The 27,165-nt window shown below is 45.5% G+C and overlaps 1 protein-coding gene across 1 annotated transcript in view; it reads right to left on the bottom strand.

Annotated features, from left to right (window-relative positions):
• The window catches only part of LOC134357772 (deoxynucleoside triphosphate triphosphohydrolase SAMHD1-like), a 70,423-nt gene that overhangs the window by 31,931 nt on the left and 11,327 nt on the right, over positions 1 to 27,165 (bottom strand). The window contains exons 4-7 of the mRNA XM_063069404.1: positions 15,167 to 15,327; positions 13,571 to 13,686; positions 13,140 to 13,210; positions 11,350 to 11,508 (exon numbers count right to left, since the gene is read on the bottom strand). Of these exons, the coding sequence (XP_062925474.1) occupies positions 11,350 to 11,508; positions 13,140 to 13,210; positions 13,571 to 13,686; positions 15,167 to 15,327 (507 nt within the window). The remainder of the gene's footprint in view (positions 1 to 11,349; positions 11,509 to 13,139; positions 13,211 to 13,570; positions 13,687 to 15,166; positions 15,328 to 27,165) is intronic.

The raw sequence follows: 27,165 nt of genomic DNA, 5'->3' as shown, positions 1-27,165 counted from the left end.
AGTAGATTTACAAGGATATTGCCTAGATTGGGAAGCATGCCTTATGAGAGTAGGTTGAGGGAACTCAGCCTTTTCTCCTTGGAGTGATGGAGGATGAGAGGTGACTTGATAGAGGTGTACAAGCTAATGAGAGGCATCGATCGCATGGTTAGTCAGAGGCTTTACCAGAGCTGAATTGGCTAGCATGGGAGGGCATTGTTTTAAGATGCTTGGAAGTAAGTACAGAGGAGATGTCAGGGGTATTTTTTTTTACACAGAGTGGTGAGTGCGTGGAATGGGCTGCTGGCAGCAGCGGCGGAGGCAGAAATGATAGGGTCTTTTAAGAGACTCCTGGATGGCTACATGGAGCTTAGCAAAATAGAGGGCTATGGGTAAGCAACACACATCAAAGTTACTGGCCAGGCAGCATCTCTAGGAAGAGGTACAGTCGACGTTTCGGGCCGAGACCCTTCATCAGGACTAACTGAAAGAAGAGCTAGTAAGAGATTTGAAAGTTGGAGGGGGAGGGGGATATCCAAAATGATAGGAGAAGACAGGAGGGGGAGGGATGGAGCCAAGAGCTGGACAGTTGATTGGTAAAAGGGATATGAGAGGATCATGGGACTGGAGGCCTCGGGAGAGAAAAAAAGGGGGGGGAACCCCAGAGGATGGGCAAGGGGTATAGTGAGAGGGACAGAGGGAGAAAAAGGAGAGAGAGAAAAATAATGTGTGGATATAAATAAATAACGGATGGGGTACGAGGGGGAGGTGGGGCATTAGCGGAAGTTTGAGAAGTCAATGTTCATGCCATCAGGTTGGAGGCTACCCAGACGGAATATAAGATGTTGTTCCTCCAACCTGAGTGTGGCTTCATCTTTACAGTAGAGGAGGCCGTGGATAGACATGTCAGAATGGGAATGGGATGTGGAATTAAAATGTGTGGCCACTGGGAGATCCTGCTTTCTCTGGCGGACAGAGTGTAGGTGTTCAGCAAAGCGGTCTCCCAGTCTGCGTCGGGTCTCGCCAATATATAGAAGGCCACATCGAGAGCACCGGGCGCAGTATATCACCCCAGCCGACTCACAGGTGAGGTGTCACCTCACCTGGAAGGACTGTTTGGGGCCCTGAATGGTGGTGAGGGAGGAAGTGTAAGGGCATGTGTAGCACTTGTTCCGCTTACAAGGATAAGTGCCAGGAGGGAGATCAGTGGGGAGGGATGGGGGGACGAATGGACTAGGGAGTTGCGTAGGGAGTGATCCCTGCGGAATGCAGAGAGATGGGGGGAGGGAAAGATGTGCTTAGTGGTGGGAACCCGTTGGAGGTGGTGGAAGTTACGGAGAATAATATGTTGGACCCGGAGGCTGGTGGGGTGGTAGGTGAGGACCAGGGGAACCCTATTCCTAGTGGGGTGGCGGGAGGATGGAGTGAGAGCTGATGTGTGTGAAATGGGGGAGATGTTTTTGAGAGCAGAGTTGATGGTGGTGGAGGGGAAGCCCCTTTCTTTAAAAAAGGAGGACATCTCCCTCGTCCTGGAATGAAAAGCCTCATCCTGAGAGCAGATGCGTCACGTGCGCGCGCTTCACAGTCTCTCTGTTGGGATGAGAAGCACCGCTTTCCTGCCAACACAAGTCAGGTGTGCGCGCCTCAGTCTCTCTCCCGCCACTCTTGCATTAGTTTTGGCAAGGTGTGGATGCGTGATCGTGTTGGTTTTACCTACGGTGCAGTGATCTTGTGCTTGAAATATTTAACTATGTCTGCTAAGCATCCGATGTCATGTTCTGGGCCGTCAGCCGAGCGGCAGAGAACCGCTTTAACACTTGATAAAAAGTTGGAAATTATAAACAGTGCGGCATCAACTGAAGATAACACAGCTCTGGGACACTACTGCCAGGAACAGAATCTTGCCTTTAAAGTTCTTTTGTTGCTTGACAATGCGCCAACCGATCCTAAACATTTTAGACAGCATTCATCCTAACATATCAGTGTGCTTCCTGCCGCTTAACACAACATCGCTGATTCAATCACTCGGCCAAGGTGTGATCCACATTCAAGGCACACGTATTTTTTTTTAACAGCGAAATATCTCTCGGATGCTGTAAGCAACAGATGATTTTGAAAATCCTGGGAGTTTACTGACGGTGAGGGAATGGTGGAAGTTGGAAAACTTGGCACAAATGGTGATGGACATGGACCCACGTTTAGAACGGAGTCAACATTTCAGTTGTTCCCTGCCGTCAACCCTTCTTCCGTACAAGCAAATTTAAAACAAAATGCTGCCAAGCAAACAACCCTCACCATTTTATGCAAATCGCTGTAATCTTCTGCTGCTAGCAGTTCGAAGAGTTCTGTGAGTCTTCCTTGCTGTGCTTGATATGATGCTGACGACCACAACCATCCACCTTATCCATGTAAAGCTGCCTGACACCACAACAACCACTCATCTCCCGGAGCACACCTGCCACTGTTGGTGAGTACTGTACACCAGAGGATGTTAACTTTCTATGATTTATTACATTGAATATTACCTTAAATTGATTACGTATAATATAAATGTTGTCTTGTAGTGCTGCTTTTGGGTTGTATTGGTATAAAAATGTAAATAAATTACAGATAAAACACATCTAGGAAGCCCTCTGGAACACATATCTATTTTCTCCATTTAAATAATTATTCACGTTATGCGATTTCACATTATGCGTCAACTTCGAGGAACGTATCCCTCGCATATAACGAGGATAGGGTGTAGTTCTAAGGTAGAGACATGTTCGGCACAGCTTTGTGGGCCGAATGGCCTGTATTAGGCTGTATGTTATCTATGTTTCTATATAAATGACAAAAACAAGAAACCAGCACTGATCCCTGAGGGACACCATTCATCACTGGGCTTCATCTACTAGTAGGAGAAGTCTACTACCACCTCTGGCTTCTCCCAGCAAGCCAATGCTGAATCCATTTACTACTTTATCTTGAATGCATGCAACTGAACCTTGTTGAACAACCTCCCTGCAGGACCTTGTGAAAGGCCTTGCTAAAGTCCACAGAGATCATGTTCATGACCTTTCCTTCATTAACTTTCCTGGTAACTCCCTCAGAAAATTGTATAAGGATGTTTAGACATGACCTACCGCACAAAAAGCCATACTGACTATCCCTAATACTTACACATCCCCTCCATTGCAATGCATTAGAATAATTCACCCACTCCTGATATCTGACTCACCAGCCTATAAATTACTGGTGTATTCTTACAGCCTTTCTGGAACAATGGAATAACACTAGCTTTCCTTTTGTTCTCTTCTTCTTAACAAAGACCTCAATATTCCTCAAATCCAAGGGTTCCCAAACCTGTTAGACTTGCCTTTTATTCTAAGGCAAGCTTAAGAGGATGATTGCACCTAATGGTGACTCCTTTGCTCATGTAACACCCTGGGAAAGGTTTCACTGCTAATGTAATGGTCTTTCTGTACAAGCAGTGTTTGGGTTATGGTTGGAGATAATGGGCACTTTGGAATGTGAGCTGTCAATGACGGGAGTGTGTTTTCGTGCTGTGTGCCCGACACCAAGGTGATCTGGGTCCTTTGTTTGGCAGGAGATGGAGAGTGAAGATGCCAGAAAGGAGAGGTCATAGACACCAGAAAGGAGCGGAATTGGAGTGGGGCTGGGAGTCAACGAAGCCCGGGGAAATCGACAGAGGTTTGGCGAAAGGGAAACCATGAGCTCCAACTTGTGCACTTTGGACTGTTTTATTAAAATGGGTCCTTTTAGTTTTCTTTACTAACCCTTTCGGCAAATTAAGATTTATATAGCTAAATCGTTTAATTGCATATGGTGTACTGTCAGTTAGTAACAGGGTAACAAATCACACAGCATCCACACAAACAGGAGGTTTTGCACCTCAATTTCACACGTTTGGCAGGGCCAGAGATTGTCTCCTCTAGACCTGCACAGCTGACAGAACGTGAAGGTTACGCTTGCATCTTCGAAAACAGCTTCATTTCTATCTTTGATATCTCTATTTTCCCCTTTCAGGTTCTTTTGAAGACCCTGACCTGGTGTTACACACTAACTTCAATTCTTTGCGGAATTGGGACCCACTCTCAGGGCCTCATGACCGGCTGCTTTTCGATATGCCAAGGACACGGACTAGCGCGCCTTCAGAGTGCCTTTACTTCCTGAGAATACTAAAGAAATTTGGCCTGTCCCCTAAAACACTCACTATTTTTTATAGATGCACCGTAGAAAGCATTCTTCTAGGGTGTATCACACCCTGGTATGGAAGTTGTCCTATCCAAGACCGAAAGAAGCTGCAGAAGATCGTGAACACGGCGCAGCACATCACACAAACCAATCTTCCATCCTTGGACTCACTTTACACCACACACTGTCAGATCAGTGCTGCCAGGATAATCAAGGACACGACCCACCCAGCCAACACACTTTTCGTCCCTCTTCCCTCCAAGAGAAGGCTCAGGAGCTTGAAGACTCATACGGCCAGATTTGGGAACAGCTTCTTTCCAACTGTGATAAGACTGCTGAACGGATCCTGACCCGGATCTGGGCCGTAACCTCCAAATATCCGGAACTGCCTCGGTTTTTTTGCACTACCTTACTTTCCATTTTTCTATTTGCTATTTATGATTTATAAATTAAATTTTTAATATTTACAAATTTTTACTATTTCTAATATTTTTAATATTTAATATTAGTAATCCAGGGAGCGGAAAGCGCAGAATCAAATATCGCTGTGATGATTGTACGTTCTAGTACAAATGTTTGGCGACAATAAAGTATAAAGTATCTTCGTGGCTTTGGCGACAGGTTGATTCAAGACCTGTGCTGCCGCCTGTTGTGTTGTGGGAGTACACACGAGATCGAAAGCAGCAAGCTGGCTGCTGTCTGTGTGCCCAAGGACCTGAGTTCTTTGGGTACAGGGCTTGGAAAAAGCAACACAACAGACTTTTAACACCATAACTCAGCGAGTTGTTTTATTATGTCTTCCCTCTCGCTGTGAAATGGGGACACCCTTTTTCCCTTATTAGAGAGAGGGAGAGAGAGGGAGAGGGAGAGGGAGATGGAGAGGGAGAGAGAGAGAGACAGAGAGAGAGACAGAGAGACAGCCTGTGGTATATCGAATACCGAGTGAACAAATAGTCTTTGGTATTGCAGTATTGTGTTTTGCTGCATTGTGTAGTGCTTGGTGGGGGCGCTGATGGTTTTCTGCTGGTGGGGGAGGGGGGTCATTGCTTTGCTGCTGCTTATGTGTGGGAGGAGGGAAGCTGGGGGTGATCTGGGGTTCTAACATTTAACTGTCATTCATTCTTTGGGGCACTCCTCTGTTTTCGTGGATGTTTGCGAAGGAAAAGTATTTCAGATGTATTTCAGAATAATTTCACTGCTATTAAATGTACCTTCTGAAACCTAGCAAGAACATACAAACTTAGTACTCGCGATACTTCACTCTTGAAGGCCTCCAATTTACCAAGCATCTCTTAAACAGAAAACAATCCATCCCAATCCATACCTGCTGCAGTATGCTCTCGATCACTTCAAAACTTTAAATTCCCTGGACGCGATCTCCACATTTTCACTATGGACATCCAGTCCCTAAAGACTTCTATTTTCCCCTCGGGAAGGCCTTACAGCTCTCCACTTCTTTTTAACAACAGACTAAACATTTCTCCACCAGCATCCTTCTCTGTCTTGCAGAGCTCGTTCTCAACCTCAAACAATTTCCTCTTCAACTCCGTCCACTCTCTGCAACCCCAAGGTGTAGCCACGGGCCCCCACATGGGCCTCAACAATGCCCACCTGCTGGTCAACAACATGGGACTGTCCATATTCCAACACCATACGCAAAATGTTTCCCACTTCTTTCTATGCTACGTCAATGACTGCATTGGTGCTGCTTCCTGCACCCATGCTAAACTCTGCAATTTCATCAACTTTGATCATTTCATCAACAATATTCCTGGATTTCAGTGCTTTAAAAAGGATAGAGGGGGGAGGGGAGGAGGAGTGGCATTACTGGTCAGGGATACTATTACAGCTACAGAAAGGGTGGGTAATGTAGCAGGATCCTCTTTTGAGTCAGTATGGATGGAAGTCAGGAGCAGGAAGGGAGCAGTTACTCTACTGGGGGTATTCTATAGGCCCCCTGGTAGCAGCAGAGATACAGAGGAGCAGATTGGGAGGCAGATTTTGGAAAGGTGCAAAAATAACAGGGTTGTTATCATAGGTGACTTTAACTTCCCTAATATTGATTGGCACCTGATTAGTTCCAAGGGTTTAGATGGGGCAGAGTTTGTTAAGTGTGTCCAGGATGGATTCCTGTCACAGAATGTGGACAGGCTGACTAGGGGGAATGCCATACTAGATCTAGTACTAGGTAACAAACCGGGTCAGGTCACAGATCTCTCAGTGGGTGAACATCTGGGGGACAGTGACCACTGCTCCCTGGCCTTTAGCAGTATCATGGAAAAGGATAGAATCAGAGAGGACAGGAAAATTTTTAATTGGGGAAGGGCAAATTATGAGGCTATAAGGCTAGAACTTGCAGGTGTGAATTGGGATGAAGTTTTTGCAGGGAAATGTACTATGGACATGTGGTCGATGTTTAGAGATCTCTTGCAGGATGTTAGGGATAAATTTGTCCCGGTGAGGAAGATAAAGAATGGTAGGGTGAAGGAACCATGGGTGACAAGTGAGGTGGAAAATCTAGTCAGGTGGAAGAAGGCAGCATACATGAGGTTTAGGAAGCAGGGATCAGATGGGTCTATTGAGGAATATAGGGAAGCAAGAAAGGAGCTTAAGAAAGGGCTGAGAAGAACAAGAAGGGGGCATGAGAAGGCCTTGGAGAGTAGGGTAAAGGAAAACCCCAAGGCATTCTTCAATTACGTGAAGAACAAAAGGATGACAGGAGTGAAGGTAGGACCAATTAGAGATAAAGGTGGGAAGATGTGCCTGGAGGCTGTGGAAGTGAGTGAGGTCCTCAATGAATACTTCTCTTCGGTATTCACCAATGAGAGGGAACTTGATGATGGTGAGGACAATATGAGTGAAGTTGATGTTCTGGAGCATGTTGATATTAAGGCAGAGGAGGTGTTGGAGTTGTTAAAATACATTAGGACAGATAAGTCCCCAGGGCCTGACGGAATATTCCCCAAGCTGCTCCACGAGGTGAGGGAAGAGATTGCTGAGCCTCTGGCTAGGATCTTTATGTCCTCGTTGTCCATGGGAATGGTACCGGAGGATTGGAGGGAGGCGAATGTTGTCCCCTTGTTCAAAAAAGGTAGTAAGGATAGTCCGGGTAATTATAGACCAGTGAGCCTTACGTCTGTGGTGGGAAAGCTGTTGGAAAAGATTCTTAGAGATAGGACCTATGGGCATTTAGAGAATCATGGTCTAATCAGGGACAGTCAGCATGGCTTTGTGAAGAGCAGATCGTGTCTAACAAGCCTGATAGAGTTCTTTGAGGAGGTGACCAGGCATATAGATGAGGGTAGTGCAGTGGATGTGATCTACATGGATTTTAGTAAGGCATTTGACAAGGTTCCACACGATAGGCTTATTTAGAAAGTCAGAAGGCATGGGATCCTGGGAAGTTTGGCCAGGTGGATTCAGAATTGGCTTGCCTTTAGAAGGCAGAGGGTCGTGGTGGAGGGAGTACATTCAGGTTGGAGGGTTGTGACTAGTGGTGTCCCACAAGGATCTGTTCTGGGACCTCTTCTTTTCGTGATTTTTATTAACGACCTGGATGTTGGGGTAGAGGGTGGGTTGGCAACTTTGCAGATGACACAAAGGTCGGTGGTGTTGTAGATAGTGTAGAGTATTGTCGAAGATTGCAGAGAGACATTGATAGGATGCAGAAGTGGGCTGAGTAGTGACAGATAGAGTTCAACCCGGAGGAGTGTGAGGTGGTACACTTTGGAAGGACAAACTCCAAGGCAGAGTACAAAGTAAATGGCAGGATACTTGGTAGTGTGGAGGAGCAGAGGGATCTGGGGGTACATGTCCACAGATCCCTGAAAGTTGCCTCATAGGTAGACAGGGTAGTTAAGAAAGCTTATGGGGTGTTAGCTTTCATAAGTCAAGAGATAGAGTTTAAGAGTCACGATGTAATGATACAGCTCTATAAAACTCTGGTTAGGCCACACTTGGAGTACCATGTCCAGTTCTGGTCGCCTCACTATAGGAAGGATGTGGAAGCATTGGAAAGGGTACAGAGGAGATTTACCAGGATGTTGCCTGGTTTAGAGAGTATGCATTATGATCAGAGATTAAGGGAGCTAGGGCTTTACTCTTTGGAGAGAAGGAGGATGAGAGGAGACATGATAGAGGTATACAAGATATTAAGAGGAATAGATGGAGTGGATAGCCAGCGCCTCTTTCCCAGGGCACCACTGCTCAATACAAGAGGACATGGCTTTAAGGTAAGGGGTGGGAAGTTCAAGGGGGATATTAGAGGAAGGTTTTTTACTCAGAGAGTGGTTGGTGCGTGGAATGCACTGCCTGAGTCAGTGGTGGAGGCAGGTACACTAGTGAAGTTTAAGAGTCTACTAGACAGGTATATGGAGGAATTTAAGGTGGGAGGTTATATGGGAGGCAGGGTTTGAGGGCTGGCACAACATTGTGGGCCGAAGGGCCTGTACTGTGCTGTACTATTCTATGTTCTATGTTTGCTGTCAACTTTCACATCCGTCTCAAAATTACTTGCTCCATCTCTGACACCTCTCTCCGTTTTAACCATCTGTCTCTCCATCTCTGGAGATAGACCATCTTTCAGAAAGCTACTGACTCTTACAGCTACCTTGACTCGGAAGCTGCCCACCCTGTCACCTGTAAGCATGCTATTCTCTTTTCTCAGATCCTCCGTCTCTGTATCTGTTCTCAGGGTGAGGCTTTCAGGTCTGGAACAGCTGAGATGTCCTCCTCCTTCAGAGAAAAGGGTTTCCATCATCGACCATCAATGCATCTCCTTCATTTCCTGCATGTCTACCTGCACCCATTTTCCCTCCAGTATAGTGGGGATAGAGTTCCCCTGGACCTTACCCACCACCCCATAAGCCTCTGCATCCAGGACAGCATTCTTCCGAACTTCTACAAAGGGATCCTACCACTAAGCACATTGCTCATGTTGCAATGAGCGGCGGGATGAGGACCCAAGTGCAGGACACAGGCACGGAGACTTGACACGGAGACGGACTTGGACATGACTGGAACACAGAGCCTGGACTTGGACTTGAATGGAACATGGAGCCTGGACTTGGACTTGACTGGAACACAGAGCCTGGACTTGGACTCGACTGGAACACAGCGACAAAACCAAACAACGAGAGATAATTCGTATCGCGGCTCGGAGCAGTGGCAAACGGCTTGCAATACTCAGCCGGACACAAAAACAAATGATGACAGACAATTCGTATCGTGGCTCAGAGCAGCGGCAAATGGCCTGCAATACTCAGCCGGACACAAGACGACAAAAACAAACGACAGACAATTCATATCGCGGCTCGGAAAAGTGGCAAACGGCCAGCAAATGCTCAGCTGGACACAAGATGACAACGACAGTCCATTGAAATCTCGACTACGGATAGCACATGAAGCGGCAAACGGCAGGCAAAACTCAGCTGGACGACAGGCTCTCGACTCGACCCAGGGACAGTGAACGGCAGGCTCTCGACTCGACCCAGGAACTGTGGATGACAGACTCTCGACTCGACCCAGGAACAGCGGATGACAGGCTCTCGACTTGACCCATTCTCGACGGCTCGGAATGAGCAAAGTCGCACTGCTGAGGTGACGAACCAGCCACGAGTAGATGTAAGCCGGAGTTTTTATGCTGCCAGTTCAAATGAGGATCAAGTGCTCTAATCAAGGAGCCCAGTGGAACACGGGGAGAAGGAAACTCACTGAAATGAGTGGTCAACGGACCGGACCACGACAGTTCATGAACCAAGTCTCTGCATTCCACAGGGATTGCTCTGTATGTGACTCTGTCCACTTGTCTCTATCTGCTTATCTCCCTTCTGGACACCTCCCTCACCATCATTCAGGGCTCTAAACAGTCCTTCCATGTGAGGTGACACTTCACCTGCAAGTCTCACAGATCACCTATTGTATCCAGTACTCACACATTCGGGATTTTGCCATGGCCATCTAATTTGATTTGAATTCCCATTTTGACATGTCATTTCATGACCTCCTTCTACTGATTCAATGAGGCCACACTCAGCATAGAGGAGGAACAACTCATGTTCTATCTGGAAACGTCCAATCTGTTAGCATAACCATCAATTTCAATAATGTCCAGTAATTTCTCCCCCACCTCCTTTTCTCTTTATCCATTCCCCATTCTGGGTCCCCTCTTACTTTTCGTCTCCTCTTCTGCCCATCGCCTCCCTCCAGTGCCATAGTTTCAGTAGGCGAGACTTGTCTCAGTATAGCTGTGACATTTTCACTGACTAATAATGCCACCCCTCCTCCTTTAATACCTCTCCCTCTATCATGTCTAAAACAACAGAAGACTGGTCTCACTGCCTACATTACTCATTGCATTGAAATAGATGCAACTGAGAACATTAGTCTCACCATATTCAACATTCTGTTTCCCTTATTTGTATGTAGGTTTAACATCTTCATTCCCTGCAGCCCATCCACTAGCTGCCCAAACACTCTGGTTCCCATTCCCCTGCATCTCTAGATTAAACTCCCCGGAGCAGCACTAGCAAACCTTCAAGAAAGGATATTAGTCCCCCTCCAGTACAGGTGCAAACTCTCCTCTCTATACAACTCTCACCTTCCCCTCAAGAGAGCCCAATGATCCAGAAATGTGAAGCCCTCCCTCCTGCACCATCTTATGTGTTAAGCTGCATTATCTTTCTATTTCTGGCCTCACCTGCACATGGCACTGGTAGCAAGCCTGAAATCACCACCATGTAGAACCTCTCCTTTAAATTAGTGCATAAACCCTTGAACTCTCACTACAGGACCTTGTCACCCCTCCTGCCTATGTTATTTATTCCGACATTGGACATGAGCTCTGGATGTTCACCCTTCCCCATAAGAATGCTTTTGACTCGTTTCAAATGTCCCTGAGAGGGAATATACAATTCTGGAACTACATTCTCACTACTAGAACCTCCTCTCAGTTCCCCTAACCAATGGCTCCACACCTTATGTCTGAGATTGACTCATCATTGCCTCCTCAATTCAAGGTCTACTAATATTAGACAAGTCCAACGACAGCAGTGACAGCCCATCGTGCTAATGAATAGTAGTGATCGGGGAGAAAAGAATTAATTCAGTCATTTAGCTCTCTTTGGGTGCACATAAACCCACGTAAGATTTCCATAGTTCAACAGTCTCACTTACCTTTGAGCGCTTAGAATCATTGCCTACTTTTGGACCTCTGATCAGTTCCTTTATAAAAGTCAAATCTTGTGGCAACATCAGACCATACTTTTTCAGCACCACTTTCAAGTTATTGGAGGAGATCAAGTGGTCGAACATCTTTACGGAAGCATCCTCGTGCTGCACCAAAAGCAAATCAGAGGAAAGAGCGAGTCGTCATTCTATGCAAATAACTGACATTAAAATTAACAATTTTAACTGGGGCAGTGGTCTAGTTTACTGCATTAACCCCCATGGACAATAAGTTGATGTCACACCACACAGTGCTAGCAACTCATGTTAATTTCAATATAATTTTTTGCCATGTCAGTCACATAACACAGAAACAGGCCTTTCAGCCCAACTGCCCCATGCTAACCAAAATGCCCATAACAGCAACTCCCATTTGTCAGCATTTGGCCCATAATCTTCTAAACCCGTCCCATCCATCTACATGTACAACTATCTTTTAGAATTTATTAAATTGTACCTCTGTCAACTACTTTCTCTATCAGCTCATTGTACATGCATACCTCTCTCTGTGTAAAAAAAATTTTGGCCAAGTTTCTATGAAATCTCTCTCCTGTCAACTTAAACCCATGCCGTCTAGTTCTTGAATTGAACCTATCTACGCCACTCATGATTTTATACACCTCTGAATGATCAGCCCTCTCTCCCCTGTCCTTTAATCAATGAAGTCCCAATCTGCTCACCTCTCTCAGTCGCTCAAGTCACAGTAACATCCTTGTAAACTTAGAGACATTTATTCTGAGACCAGGTTGACTAGAAAACTGAACACAACATTCCCAGTATGGCCTCAGCAACATGTTGTACAACTGCAACATTATGTCCAACGTCCACACTCAAATCCCTGAATGATGAAGGTGGGTGTGTGAAATGCCTCCTTCACCACACAGTCCAGCTGTCACCCCACGTTCAAGGAAACCATGATTGTTCAGATCTTGTCCTAGAAATGAATGGTAAACCGCCACCTCTGACCACAGCTGTCTGCTTCAAGGATGGCCAGGTCTAAGGCTGACTGCTCCAGAGGGCAATAGACAACAACATGGCTGCAACTCCAGAGTCACAAATGGACCAGGCTATGAGCGCCATGACCATGGCTTTCTGTCCCAGATTTAATCCATTTCAAATTATCCTACCACTGTTAACCTTTGGATTTCTTCTGTGCAACCAGCCTTCACGTTACCATCTCTTCTACATGGCACACGCAGTTCTATTTCACAGAGCCATACCCGTTGGAAGCTGGGTTGAGACATCTCACTCAGAATGCAAACAGGGACATGGGACGCTAATTATTAGATACCTAATAAGGTAGTCACCATGTTCATGGTCTTTTGCTGTTTTAACCCATCTACTTTAAGGTTTGACATCCTGTGCATTCAGAGATGCTGTTCTGCAGTGTGGTTATTTGAGTTGCTGTTGCCTTCCTGTCAGCATGAACCAATCTGACCGTTCTCCTCTGACCTCTCTCATTAACAAGGCACTTTTCTCCCACAGAACTGCTGATTACTGGACTTTTTTTTTGTTTATTTGTTTCTTTGGACCATTCTCTGTAAATCCAGATACCATTGTGTGGTTCTACAGAAGTGGTAGAAGAGTCATTGTGACATTCCCCTTACTGGAAATCTGCTGCTTCACTCTGAGTGAATATCCTTGACAACAAGGTCTGCATTGATGGGATTCTGGCACCTAACCCACTGCCTCATCTTTGCTAATACACACCCTTACTCAAAGCATACTGAGAGAGTTACCTTCCATTTCAAATTTTTCCGCATTTTGGAGATAAATTTTCTATCAAACAAGTGCGAAAATGGTCCATGACCTGGGAAATGAAACATCAGTGTTACAGTGGAAAAACACTCAATTGCCCAGAAGGGCCAGAGAAGGACTCAGGATTAAGATCTCATCGGTGTGAGTTCACCCCAAAAGAGCAATACACCTCCAGCAAATCACCGCCTGGATTATTGTGACCTGCTCCGTCACTCCCTGGAGACCACGAGCTGGGTTTGAAGTCTTTCTCCTAGACATCCCTCTTTGCACTGAGCCCAATCTCTGAAGTCAACAAATGGCCCAAACTTTGCAAAACAATAAAAGGGAGGATGCTGTCCCACCAAGTGCTCCCATGCCCCTGTAGTGCCTTCACCTGCGAGGTACATTGGCCTCTACACAGCTGTTCTCTCACCTAGATCGTGGCAGAGTCCCGCGATCTGAACACACAGGATATCCCGATGGTCAACCTGAAGTTCTGGTTGGTGCCTAGCCAGGACTTTCACCAGTTTTCCTGCCAGATGCGCCACACTGCAGGGCAAAGAGACAGCAATCAAATATAGACACATAAACTTTCTTCCACTGCAATCAAATACTATTTACCCTAAATATCCATCGTTCATACATATAGAAGCTAATAATTGCCTTGGCATAGTCTCTGCTATTTATTAATACCAATGGTTATGGTGAGATGTTGAACAGGTTGGGACTTTACTCATGGGAGGAAAGATTAATAATGGTGATCTTATAGAGGTGTATCAAATCAGGAGGGGCACAGGCAGGGTAAATGCATAGTCTTGAGATCATGGGTTTAAGGTGAGGGGGGAAAGATTTACTCGGAATCCGACTGGCAGTCTTCCTCACTAAGAAGGTGGTTGATAGATGGCATAAACTGTCAGAGGAAGTGGTTAAGGGAGGGACGTTAATGAGAACCAGCTTCAATTCTCTCCAGGTTAGAGGTCCATTCAAAAGGGGATGTTCATAAACACAGTGTCGACACACAGTCTCGCCCTCTCTTCTCTGATCTCAGTTCTGCAGTTTGCCTATCACCACTTTGCTCCACACTGTCCCGTGGTCTCTGTCGCACTCAGTAATACCGGGTCACTGTCTGCCTGCCGGACAATGCTCTCTCTCACTCAGTCAACATCACAATCAAGGAATTCACATCGTATTACTTCAGAGTTTCGTTACAGCATTTCACAGACATGTTGGTTGTCCATTGCTTCTGACAATGATGTGACCTCTTTGGGAACAGTTTTACAGAAAAAAAAGCCATTGCCCTGGGGCAGTTTCACCCTTGTGGCCTCAATAATCTTGGTCCAATGGTATGAAAAATCGTCACGACTGGGGACTTCTTTGGCTGCAGTGGATAGCCGTGTCGCCTTCTGTGTGTGTCATGCCCGTCGCTCTCCATGAGGCATTGCAGCACCATCTTCTTGGCCATTGGATCTTGTAATTGATCTCATCTGCCCAGTCCGCCAAAACTGGCTTCAACTGCTGGCGTAGGCGTGTCCACTGTCTTACCGTGGTTGGAGCTTCCCGGCTACCCTCAAACAAGAGAAAATCTTCAGATGCTGGAAATCCAACACAAAATGCTGGAGGAACTCAGCAGGCCAGGCAGCATCTACAGAAAAAAGTACAGTTGACGCTATGGACCGAAAGTCTTCGGCAGGACTGGGAAAGAGAAAAGCTGAGGAGTAGATTTAAAAGGTGGGGTAGGGGAGAGAGAACGACAAAGTGATAGGTGGGAACTTCCCAGCTCTTTAACTCATCCCTCCCCCTTCAGGTTTCACCTATTGACGGACTTTGCTTTGGATGGAAGACCTACATGTGACAACTCATCAATTGACCAGGCTAACTTCCTGGATTGTCCTTACCCGATGGGGTGCTCGAATCTCTGTGAATCCTTACCCAATGAAGTGCTGAACTCGCCCCGAGTCCTTACCCAATGGAGTGCTTGAATTTCCCCGAGTCCTTACACGATGGGGTGTTGAAATCCCCAAGTCCTTACCCAATGGAGTGCTCGAATCTGTTGTGGGAGGCCCCAGGATACACAAGGTATGCCCCTCCGAGCTGCTTAATGAAGTGGAGACGCTGGAACTGCGGCGTGTCTATGATGCAGACGAGCAGTGGGTGCATCTCAATGTGGCCGTGGATCGGGTCGTTGAACACCTGTGGGGGAATTGAAAGGTCTCTGCTCACATCACAAGGCACCTTTCTGTCCCTCTGTCGAAGACAATGCCTGACCAATTGTATTTTGTATTTTATTCCCCTAAATAAATGAGTGAGCCTAACATCTGCAGAGGGAAAGTTATTGAAAGCTATTCTAAGGAACTGGATATATAAGTAATTGAATAGAAAGGGACTAATTCAACGTGACTTTGTGCATGGAGGGTCACTTCTAACCAATCTTGTAGATTTGTTTGAGGAAGTTTCAGGAAAGTTGATGAAGGCAAGGCAATAGATGTTATCTATATGGACTTAAACAATATCTTTGACAAAGTCCTGCATGGGAGGTTGGTCAAGAATGTTCAGTCGTTTGACATTCAGGATGAGGCAAAAAAATTGGATTGGGCATTAGTTTCATTCAAGAAGCCAGAGGGTGATTGAAATTGGTAACCTCTCTGACAGCGAGGAAGGCTATCAAAGTATGTAAGAGGATCTGGACCAGCTGGAAAAGTGGCAGATGAAATGTAATGCAGACAAGTGTGAGGTGTCGCACTTACTGAGGACAAACCAGGGTAGGACTTAGATGATGAGTGGTAGGGCACTGAGTTTTCCACCATTTTCTTTTTCAGCAACTGCATCATTGATTTCCTCACTTACAGACCACAGTCTGTTTGGATTGGTAACACTCACCGTCAGCACAGGTGCACCACAAGGCTGGGTTTTTAGCCCCTGGGTTAGTCACTTTATAACTATGATTGTGTGGCTACGTACAGCTCCAATGCTATGTTTAAGCTTGCTGACGACACCACTGTTGATGGCCAAAGCAAAAGTGGTGATGAATCAGCATACAGGAGGGAAGATTGAAAATCCTGCTGGAAAAAGTTTCTAATAAAGATAATGGCACAATTGTAATAGGGGATTTCAATATGCAAGGGGATTGGGAAAATTAGGTTGATGTCAGATCGTCAGGGAGGGAATTTGTCGAATGCCTGCAAAATGGCTTTTCAGAGCAGCTTGTGCTTGAGCCTATTTGGGGAAAGCCTATCTTAGATTGGGTGTTGTGTAATAACCCAGATCTTATTTGGGAGCTTAATGTAAGGGAACCCTTAGGAGGCAGTGATCATGATAGAATTGAATTCATACTGCAATTTGAGAGGAAGAAGAATAACTCACATATTGTATATCTGTATTGCAATGGAATACTGTAAAGGGAATTACAGAGGCATGAGAGAGGAGCTTGCCCAGGTGGATTGGTGGGGATGATGGCAGAGCAGAGATGGCTGAAGTTTCTGGAAATAGTTCACCAGGCACCGGATTGGACGTGCCACAGAAGAAGTTCTCTGGTGGCATGGGTAAGCAACCGTGGCTGACAAGGGAAGTTAGGAACTGCAGAAAAGCCAAGGAAAGGACATATAATGTAGCAAAAGTAAATGGGAATTTGGATGATTGGGAAGCTTTTAAAAATCCAACAAAAGGGAACTAAAGAAGCTACAGGAAGGGAAAAGATGAAATATGAATGTAGACTGGCCAATAATAAAAGCAGAGTACCAAAAGTTATTTCTGTTATATAAAGAGTAAAAGGGAGATGAGAGTTGATTTCGGACACCGGAAAATGATGGTGGTGAGGTAGTAATGGCGGACAAAAAATGGCAGATGAACTAAATGGGTACTTTGCATCTGTCTTCACTGTGGAAGACACTAGCAGTGTGCCAGAGGGTTGTGAGTGTCAGGGAGCAGGAGTGACAGACATTGCTATTACAAAGGAAAAGTGCTAGGCAAACTCAAAGGTCTTAAGGTGGATAAGTCACCTGGGCCAGATGGAATACATCCCAGAGTCCTGAGAGAGGCTGCTGAAGAGATAACAGATGCATTGGTCATGATCTTTCAAGAATCTCTTGATTCTGGCATGGTCCTGGCTGGACTGGAACATTGCAAATATCACTCCACTTTTCAAGAAGGGAGGAAGGCAAAAGAAAGGAAATTATAGACCAGTTAATCTAACCTCAATGGTTGGGAAAATGTTGGAGTCTGTTAATAAGGATGAGATTTTGAGGTGTTTGGAGACTAATGATAAAATAAGTCAAAGTCAGCATGGTTTCTGTAAAGGGAAATATTGCCTGACAAATATGTTAGAGTTCTTCGAGGAAGTAACAAGCAGGGTGGACAAAGGAGAGGCAGGGAATGTCATTTATTTGGATTTTCAGAAGGTATTTGACAAGGTTCTTCACATGAGACCGCTTGACAGTATAATATCCTATGGCGTTACAGGAAAGATACTGGCATGGATAGCAGAATGGCTGACAGGCAGGAGGCAGTGAGTGGGAATAAAAGGGGACTTCTCTGGTTGGCTGCTAGTGGCTACTGATGTTCATCAGGGATCAGTATTGAAACTGCTGCTTTTCACATTGTTTGTCAATGATTTAGATAATGGAATTGATGGCTTTGTGGCAAAGTTTGCTGATGGCAAGAAGATACGCGGAGGGGTAGGTGGTGTTGAGGAAGCAATGTAATTGCAGCAGGACAAATTGGAAGAATGGGCATAAAAATGACAGATGGAAAACAGTGTTGGGAAATGTATGGTAATGCATTTTGATAAAACGGGGAGAAGGTTCAAACATCAAAGGTGAAGAGGGGCTTATTGCTCGTGTAAGACTCTCAGAAGGTTCATTTGTAAGTTGAGTCTGTGGTAAAGAAGACATATGCAATGTTGGCATTTATTTCAAGGGGAATAGAATATAAAAGCAAGGAGATAATGCTGTGGCTTTATAAGACACTAGTCAAGCCACACTTGGAGTACTGTCCACTGTTTTGGGCCCCACATCTCAGAAAGGATGTGTTATCATTGGAAAACACCCTGAGAAGGTTCACAAGGATGATTCCAGGAATGAAGGGGTTTACATATGAGGAGCATTTGGCATCTTTGGCCCGTAGTCACTGGAATTCAGAAGAACATCTAGGAATCTCATTGAAACCGACCTAATGTTGAAAGGACTGGATCAGGTGGATGTGGAGAGGATGTTTCCTCTAGTGAAGATGTCCAGAACTAGAGGGCACAGCCTCAAAATTGAGGGGCAATGCTTTAGACCAGAAGTAGGGAGGAATTTATTTAGCTAAAGTGTAGTAACTCTGTGGAATACTCTGCCACAAACTATGGTGGAATCCAAGTCCATATGTATATTTAAGGCGGAAGTTGATTGTTTCTTCGTCACTCAGTGTATAAAAGGAATGTTGTTTCATTGGTGGCATTCATGTATATGGTTGAATGACAATAAACTTGAACTAGGTCTGGCAAGTCATCTCAAATTATGACAAACTTCTGTAGATGCACAGTGGAGAGTATTCTGCCTGGTTACATCATGGACTGACATGGGAAACACCAATGCCCAGAAATGGAGATGTCTACAGCAAGTGATAGATACAGCCCTGACCATCACCAGCAATTCCTTCCCCACTTAAAACCACAAGTTTTAGGAGCAGAATTAGGCTATTTGGCCCATCGAGTCTGTTCCCCCATTTCATCATGCCTGATCCATTTCCCTCTCAGCCCCAATCAACTGCCTTCTCCTGTAACCCTTCATGCCCTGACTAATCAATAATCTATCAACCTTTGCCTGAACTATCCATGAAGGCAGCTTCCACAGCATTCTGTGGCAAAGAATTCAATAGATTTGCCACTGCCTGGCTAAAGAAATCCCTCCTCATATCCATTCTAAAAGGATGCCTGTCTATTCTCAGGCAGTATCTTCTGGTCCTAGACTCTCCCACATTTCCACATCCACTTAATCGAAGCCTTTCGCCTTTCGATAGGTTTCAGTTAGATCACCCCTCATTCTTGTAAACTCTAGTGAGTGGATGCCCAATGTCATAAAACACTCATCTATGACAAGACATTCAATCCTGGAATCATTTTCGTGACCCTCCTTTGAACCCACTCCAACGTCAGCACATGTTTTCTGAAAACAAAGGGACCCAAAACAGCTCACAATACTCCAAATGAGGCCTCACCAGTGCTTTATAAATACAAAATAATCTGTGGATGCTGGGGTCAAAGCAACACTCACAACACGCTGGAGGAACTCAGCAGGTCGGGCAGCATCCGTGGAAACAACAGTCAACGTTTCGGGCCGGAACCCTTCATCAGGACTGAAGAGGGAGGGGGCAGAGGACCTATAAAGAAGGTGGGGGGAGGGTGGGAAGGAGAAGGCCGGTAGGTTCCAGGTGAAAAACCAGTAAGGGGGAAGATAAAGGGGTGGGGGAAGGGAAGCAGGGAGGTGATAGGCAGGAAAGGTGAAGAAAGAACAGGGAAAAACACAATGGTTAGTAGAAGGAGGCAGAACCATGAGGGATGGGATAGGCAGCTGGGAGAGGGGGCAGAGTGAAATAGGGATAGGGGAAGGGACGGGGAGGGAATTACTGGAATTTGGAGAATTCTATGTTCATACCAAGGGGCTAGAGACTACCTAGACGGTATATGAGGTTTTGCTCCTCCAACCTGAGTTTAGCCTCATCATTGCAGTAGAGGAGGCCATGTATGGACATATCTGAATGGGAATGGGAAGCAGAGTTGAAGTGGGCGGCAACCTGGAGATCCTGTCTGTTTTGCTGGATGGAGCGGAGGTGCTCGACGAAGCGGTCCCCTAATCTGCGTCGGGTTTGACCGATGTAGAGGAAGCCGCACCAGGAGCACCAGATGCAATAGATGATCCCAACAGACTCACAAGTGAAGTGTCGCCTCACTTGGGAGGACTGTTTGGGGCCCAGAATGGTGGCAAGAGAGGAGGTGTAAGGACAGGTGTAGCACTTATGCTTACAGGGATAAGTGCCAGGTGGGAGATCCGTGGGGATCAGGGAGTCGCCGGGGGAATAATCCCTGCGGAAAGTGGAGAGGGGTAGAGAGGGAAAGATGTGCTTAGTGGTGGGCTCCTGTTGCAGGTGGCAGAAGTTGCGGAGGATAATGTGCTGGATCCGGAGGCTGGTGGGGTGGTAGGTGAGGACAAGGGGAACTCTGTCCCTGTTGTGGTGACGGGAGGATGGGGTGAGGGCCAAAGTGCGGGAAATGGAGGAGATGCGGGTGAGGGCATCATTGATGACGGCAGAAAGGAAACCACGATCCTTAAAGAAAGAGGACATTTGAGATGTCCTGGAATAGAAAGCATCATCCTGGGAGCAGATGTGGTGGAGACGGAGGAACTGGGAATAGGGAATGGCATTTTTGCATGTGGCGGGGTGGGAAGAGGTATAGTCGAGGTAGTTATGAGAGTCAGTGGGCTTGTAGAAGATGTCAGTGGACGGTCTGTCTCCAGAGATGGAGACTGAGAGATCGAGAAAGAGGAGAGAAGTGTCCGAGATAGACCAAGTGAATTTGAGGGCTGGGTAGAAATTTGAAGTAAAGTTGATGAAATTGACGAGCTCAGCATGAGTGCAGGAAGCAGCACCAATGTAGTCGTCAATGTACTGAAGGAAAAGATGAGGAGCAGTACCAGAATAGGTTTGGAGCACAGACTGTTCCACATAACCAGCGAAGAGGCAGGCATAGCTGGGGCCCATGCGAGTGCGTTATAAAGTCTGAACATAGCATCCTTGCTTTTATATTCTAGTCCTCTTGATATGAATGCGAACTTCGCATTTTCCTTCCTCACCACAGACTCAACCTGCAAATTAACCTTTCGGAATCCTGCACAAGGACTCCCAAGTCCCTTTGTACCTTAATTTTTTGTATATTTCTCCATTTAGGAGATAGTCAACCCTTTCATTTCTTCTACCAATGTGTAAGATCACGCACCTCCTGACAATGTATTCCATATGCCATTTCTTTGCCAGTTCCCTTAATCTGTCCAAGCCCTTCCATAGTCTCTCTACTTCCTCAAAACTACTTGGCCCTCCACCTATCTTCAAATCATCTGCAAACTTTACCACAAAGCCATCAATTCTATCATCCAAGTCATTGACATATAACATAAAAAGCAATGGTTCCAGCACAGACCCCTGTGAAACAACACTAGTCACCGGCAGTCAACCGGAAAAGACTCGCTTTATTCCCACTCTTTGCCTCCTGTCAAACAGCCACTGTGTTGTTCATGCTGGTATCCTTCCTATAATACCATGGACCCTGGAGTGACGTTTGCAATGTTCCAGTCTTCCGGAACCACAGCAGAACCTAATAGTTCTTGAAAAATCATTACCAAGGCCTTCACAGTCTCTTTAGCAACCTCTTTCAGAACCCTGGTGTGTACACCATTTGGTTCGCATGATTTATGTAGCTTCAGACCTTTCAGTTCTCTAGAACCTTCTCACTGGTAATGGTAACTTCACACACTTCATGACCCCTGACACTCTGGAACTTCCACCATAGTGCTAGTGCTTTTCACAATGAAGGGCAATGCAAAGTACTTATTCAGATCGCCTGCCATTTCTTGTCCCCATTACTACTTCCCCAACATCATTTTCCAGAAGTCCGATATCCACTCCTGCTTCTCTTTTACACTTTATTTATATGAAGAAATTTTTGATATTCCCTTTAATATTATTGACTAGCTTATATTCATATTCCATCTTTTCTTTCTTAACGACCTCTTAGTTGCCTACTGTTTGTTTTTAAAAGTTTTCCAATCCCCTAACTTCCCACGAATGTTTGCTCTATTATATGCCTTCGCTTTGGCTTTTATGTTGGCTTTGACTTCTTTTGTTCACTACAGTTGTGCCATCCTGCCTTTAGAATACTTCTTCCTCTTTGGGATGTATATATCTTGTGCCTTCTGAATTGCTTCCAGAAATTCCAGCCATTACTGCTTTGCCATCATCCCTGCCAGTGTTCTTTTCCAATCAATTTTGGCCAACTCCTCTCTCATGCCTCTGTAGTTCCCTTTACTGCACTGTAACGTCAGGGTGAATTCCAACATATTATGATCACTTGCCCCTAAGGGTTCTTTTCCAGTTCATTGCACAACACCTAATCCAAAATATCTGATCCCCTATTAGGCTCAACCACAAGCTGCTCTAAAATAACATCTCACAGCCATTCTTGAAATTCCCTCTTGGGATTCAACACCCACCTGATTTTTGCCATCTACTCTCATATTGACATTCCCATGACTATTGCCCTTTTGGCATATATTTTCTATTTCCCATTGGAATTTATAGATCACATCCTTACTATGGATTGGGGGATCTGTGAATAAATCTCCTCTGTAAATAAATCTCATCAGAGTCTTTTTATCCTTGCAGTTCCTTAGTTCTACTCACAATGACTCTCCACCCCCTGACCCTATGTCATCTCTGTCTAATGAGTTGATTTCATTTTTTACTAACAGAGCCTTGCTACCCTCTCTGCCGTCCTGCTTGTCCATTCGGTACAATGTGTATTCTTGGACATTAAGCTCCCAGCTGTAATCATCTTTCAGCCATGATTCAGAGATGCCTCCAACATCATACATGCCAATCTGTAACTGCGCTGCAAGTTCATCTACTGTATTCCGTATACCGCGCACATCAAATATAACACTTCCAGTCCTGTATTCACCAATTTCGATTTTGTCAGCCTTTTACATTGCAACTCATCCCACTGACTGCAACTGAGTCTCTCCCTGCTATGGGCAGACGTTCCCACTTGCTTCAAAAAGGCAACAATCATACCAGTGCTCAAGAAGAATAATGTGGGCTGCCTTAATGACTATCGCCCAGTAGCACTCACATCGAGAGTGATGAAATGCTTTGAGAGATTGGTTATGACTAGACTGAACTCCTGCCTCAGCAAGGACCTGGACCCATTGCAATTTTCTTATCGCTACAATAGCTCAACGGCAGACACAATCTCAACAGCTCTCCACATGGCTTTCAACCAGCTAGACAACACAAACACCTATGCCAGGATGCTGTTCGTCGACTATAGCTCAGCATCTAATACCATCATTCCCACAATCCTGATTGAGAAGTTGCAGAACCTGGGCCTCTGTATCTCGCTCTGCAATTGGATCCTCGATTTCCTGACTGGAAGACCACAGTCTGTGCGGATTGGTGATAACATATCCTCCTTGCTGACGATCAGCACTGACGCACCTCAGGGATGTGTGCTTAGCCCACTGCTCTACTCTCTGTATACACATGACTGTGTGGCTGGGCATAGCTCAAATACCATCTATAAATTTACTGACAATACAACCATTGTTGGTAGAATCTCAGGTGGTGAGAAGAGGGTGTACATGAATGAGCTATGCCAACTAGTGGAATTGTGCCACAGCAACAACCTGGCAGTCAACGTCAGTAAGACAATAGAGCTGATTGTGGACTTCAGGAGGGGTAAGACGAAGGAACACATACCAATTCTCATAGAGGGATCAGAAGTGGAGAGAGTGAGCAGGTTCAAGTACCTGGGTGTCAAGATCTCTGAGGATCTAATCTCATCCCAACATATCGATGTAGTTATATAGAAGGCAAGACAGCGGCTATACTTTATTAGGAGTTTGAAGAGATTTGGCATGGCAACAAATACACTCAAAAACTTCTATAGTTGTACTGTGGAGAGCATTCTGACAGGCTGCATCATTGTCTGGTATGGAGGGGCTACTGCACAGGACTGAAAGAAGCTGCAGAAGGTTGTAAATCTAGTCAGCTCCATCTTGGGCATTAGCCTACAAAGTACCCAGGACATCTTGAGGGAGTGGTGTCTCAGAAAGAGAGTGTCCATTAAAGGACTTCCAGCACCCAGGGCATGCCCTTTTCTCACTGTTACCATCAGGTAGGAGGTATAGAAGCCTGAAGGCACACACTCAGCAATTCAGGAACAGCTTCTTCCCCTCTGCCATCCGATTCCTAAATGGACATTGAAGCTTTGAACATTACCTCACTTTTTTTAATATACAGTATTTCTGTTTTTGCACATATTTGAAATCTAATCAATATACGTAATTGATTTACTTGTTTATTATTATGTTTTATTTTATTTTTTTCTCTCTCTCGCGGACCTGACTGAAGACAGCTCTTTTTACGCAATCTCCCTGGTTGCTCAGCCACTGCCCAAATATCAAGCACATTTGCCAAAGAAAGCAGCACCCATCATCAAGGACCCCTGCCATCCAGGCCAGACTCCCGACTACACTCTCAACTGATGCTCCGGTCAACAGATACACATCCAAAGTCCATTTACAACTCTTGTTCTAGGCATCTTATTTTGGTTAATCAGGGCATCAAAGGTTAGTGGATGAAGGCAGGAAAATGAGGTTGAGAGAGAGAATAAATCAGTCATTATGGGATGGAATGGCTGAGCAGAGCTGCAGAGTCGAATAGGCTAATTCGGCTCCTATATCATATATACAGTGGTTGTTTGTGAGGCTTGGTTCATGGAAGGTTTTTCATTAATTCTATTGTATTTATTTGTTTTCCTATAAATTCCTGCAATAAAATGAATCACTGGGGGGTGGGAACCAAACTGAACAGATGGAGGAAGAGGCGGTTGGCTCACAAATAGAGAAAGTTTGCAGACAGTGCGAGAGGGAGGATAGGCAGGTGATAGAGAAGGGATGCGCTCAGACCGATGGTATGAGATGTGTCTATTTTAATGCAAGGAGTATTATGAACAAAGCGGATGAGCTTAGAGCGTGGATCAGTACTTGGAGCTATGATGTTGTGGCCATTGCAGAGATTTGGATGGCTCAGGGGCAGGAATGGTTAGTTAGTGTGCCAGGGTTTACATGTTTCAGAAAGGACAGGGAGGGAGGCAAAAGAGGTGGGGGCATGGCACTATTGATCAGAGATAGTGTCATGGCAGCGGAAAAGGAGGAAGTCATAGAAGGATTGTCTATGGAGTCTCTGTGGCTGGAAGTTAGGAATAGGAAGGGGTCAATAACTCTACTGGGTGTTTTTTATATACCACCTAATAGTAACAGGGACACCGAGGAGCAGATAGGGAGACAGATTCTGGAAAAGTGTAATAATAACAGGGTTGTTGTGGTGGGAGATTTTAACTTCCCAAATATCAATTGGCACCTCGCTAAAGCAAGGGGTTTAGATGGGGTAGAGTTTGCTAGGTGTGTTCAGGATGGTTTCCTGACAGAATATGCAGATAAGCCTACAAGAGGAGAGGCTGTACTTGATCTGGTATTGGGAAATGAACCTGGTCAAGTGTCAGTGGGAGAGCATTTTGCAGGTAGTGATCACAATTCTATCTCCTTTACCATAGCATTGGAGAGGGATAGGAACAGACAAGTTAGGAAAGCGTAAGGGGAAATATGAGGCTATCAGGCAGGAACTTGGAAGCCTAAATTTGGAACAGATGGTCTCAGGGAAATGTATGGAAGAAGTGTGGCAAATGTTCAGGTGATATTTGCATGGAGTTCTGCATAGGTACATCTCACTGAGACAGGGAAAGGATGGTAGGGTACAGGAACTGTGGTGTACAAAGGCTGTTGTAAATCTAGTCAAGAAGAAAAGAAAAGAGTGGTGAGTGGGCTACAGGCGACGGTGGTGGTGGTGGATACACAGAAACATAGAAAACCAACAGCACAATACAGGCCCTTTGGCCCACAAAACTGTGCCGAACATGTCCCTATCTTAGAACTACCTAGGCTTACCCATAGCCCTCTATTTTTCTAAGCTCCGTGCACCTGTCCAGAAGTCTCTAAAAAGACCCTATCGTATCTGCCTCCATCACCGTCGCTGGGAGATGAGGCTGAGTACAGGGCTACGGTAGGAAACTTTGTCACATGGAGTGAGCAGAATTATCTGCAGCTTAATGTGAAAAAGACTAAGGAGCTGGTGGTAGACCTGAGGAGAGCTAAGGTACCGGTGACCCCTGTTTCCATCCAGGGGGTCAGTGTAGACATGGGAGGATTACAAATACCTGGGGATACGAATTGACAATAGACTGGACTGGTCAAAGAACACTGAGGCTGTCTACAAGAAGGGTCAGAGCCGTCTCTATTTCCTGAGGAGACTGAGGTCCTTTAACATCTGCCGGACGATGCTGAGGATGTTCTACGAGTCTGTGGTGGCCAGTGCTATCATGTTTGCTGTTGTGTGCTGGGCAGCAGGCTGAGGGTGGCAGACACCAACAGAATCAACAAACTCATTCATAAGACCCGTGATGTTGTGGGGATGGAACTGGACTCTCTCACGGTGGTGTCTGAAAAGAGGATGCTGTCTAAGTTGCATGCCATCTTGGTCAATGTCTCCCATCCACTACATAATGGACTGGTTGGGCACAGGAGTACATTCAGCCAGAGACTCATTCCACCGAGATGCAGCACTGAGCGTCATAGGAAGTCATTCCAGCCTGTGGCCATCAAACTTTACAACTCCTCCCTTGGAGGGTCAGACATCCTGACCCAATAGGCTGGTCCTGGACTTATTTCATAATTTACTGGCATAATTTACATATTACTATTTAACTATTTATGGTTCTATTACTATTTATTATTTACGGAGCAACTGTAACGAAAACCAATTTCGTCCGGGATTAATAAAGTATGACTATGACTATGACTATGACTATGGCAGCCCATTCCATGCACTCACAACTCTGCATAAAAACCTTACCCCTGACATCTCCTCTTTACCTACTTCCAAGCACCTTAAAACTGTGTCCTCTCGTGCGAGCCATTTCAGCCTCTGACTATGCACACGATCAATGTCTCTCGTCATCTGATACACCTCTGTCAGGTCACCTCTCATCCTCCGTCACTCCAAGGAGAAAAGGCTGAGTTCACTCAACCTATTCTCGTAAGACATGCTCCCAATTCCAGGCAATATCCTTGTAAATCTCCTCTGCACCCTTTCTATGGTCTCCACATCCTTCCTATATTGAGGCGATCAAAATTGAGCAGAGTACTCCAAGTGGGGTCTGACCAG

This window comes from Mobula hypostoma, chromosome 2 (genome assembly GCF_963921235.1).
Source record: "Mobula hypostoma chromosome 2, sMobHyp1.1, whole genome shotgun sequence".
In the NCBI taxonomy this organism is placed as follows: domain Eukaryota; kingdom Metazoa; phylum Chordata; class Chondrichthyes; order Myliobatiformes; family Myliobatidae; genus Mobula; species Mobula hypostoma.
The sequence above is the reverse complement of the archived record's forward strand: the minus strand, read 5'-3'. Positions and strand labels throughout refer to the sequence as shown.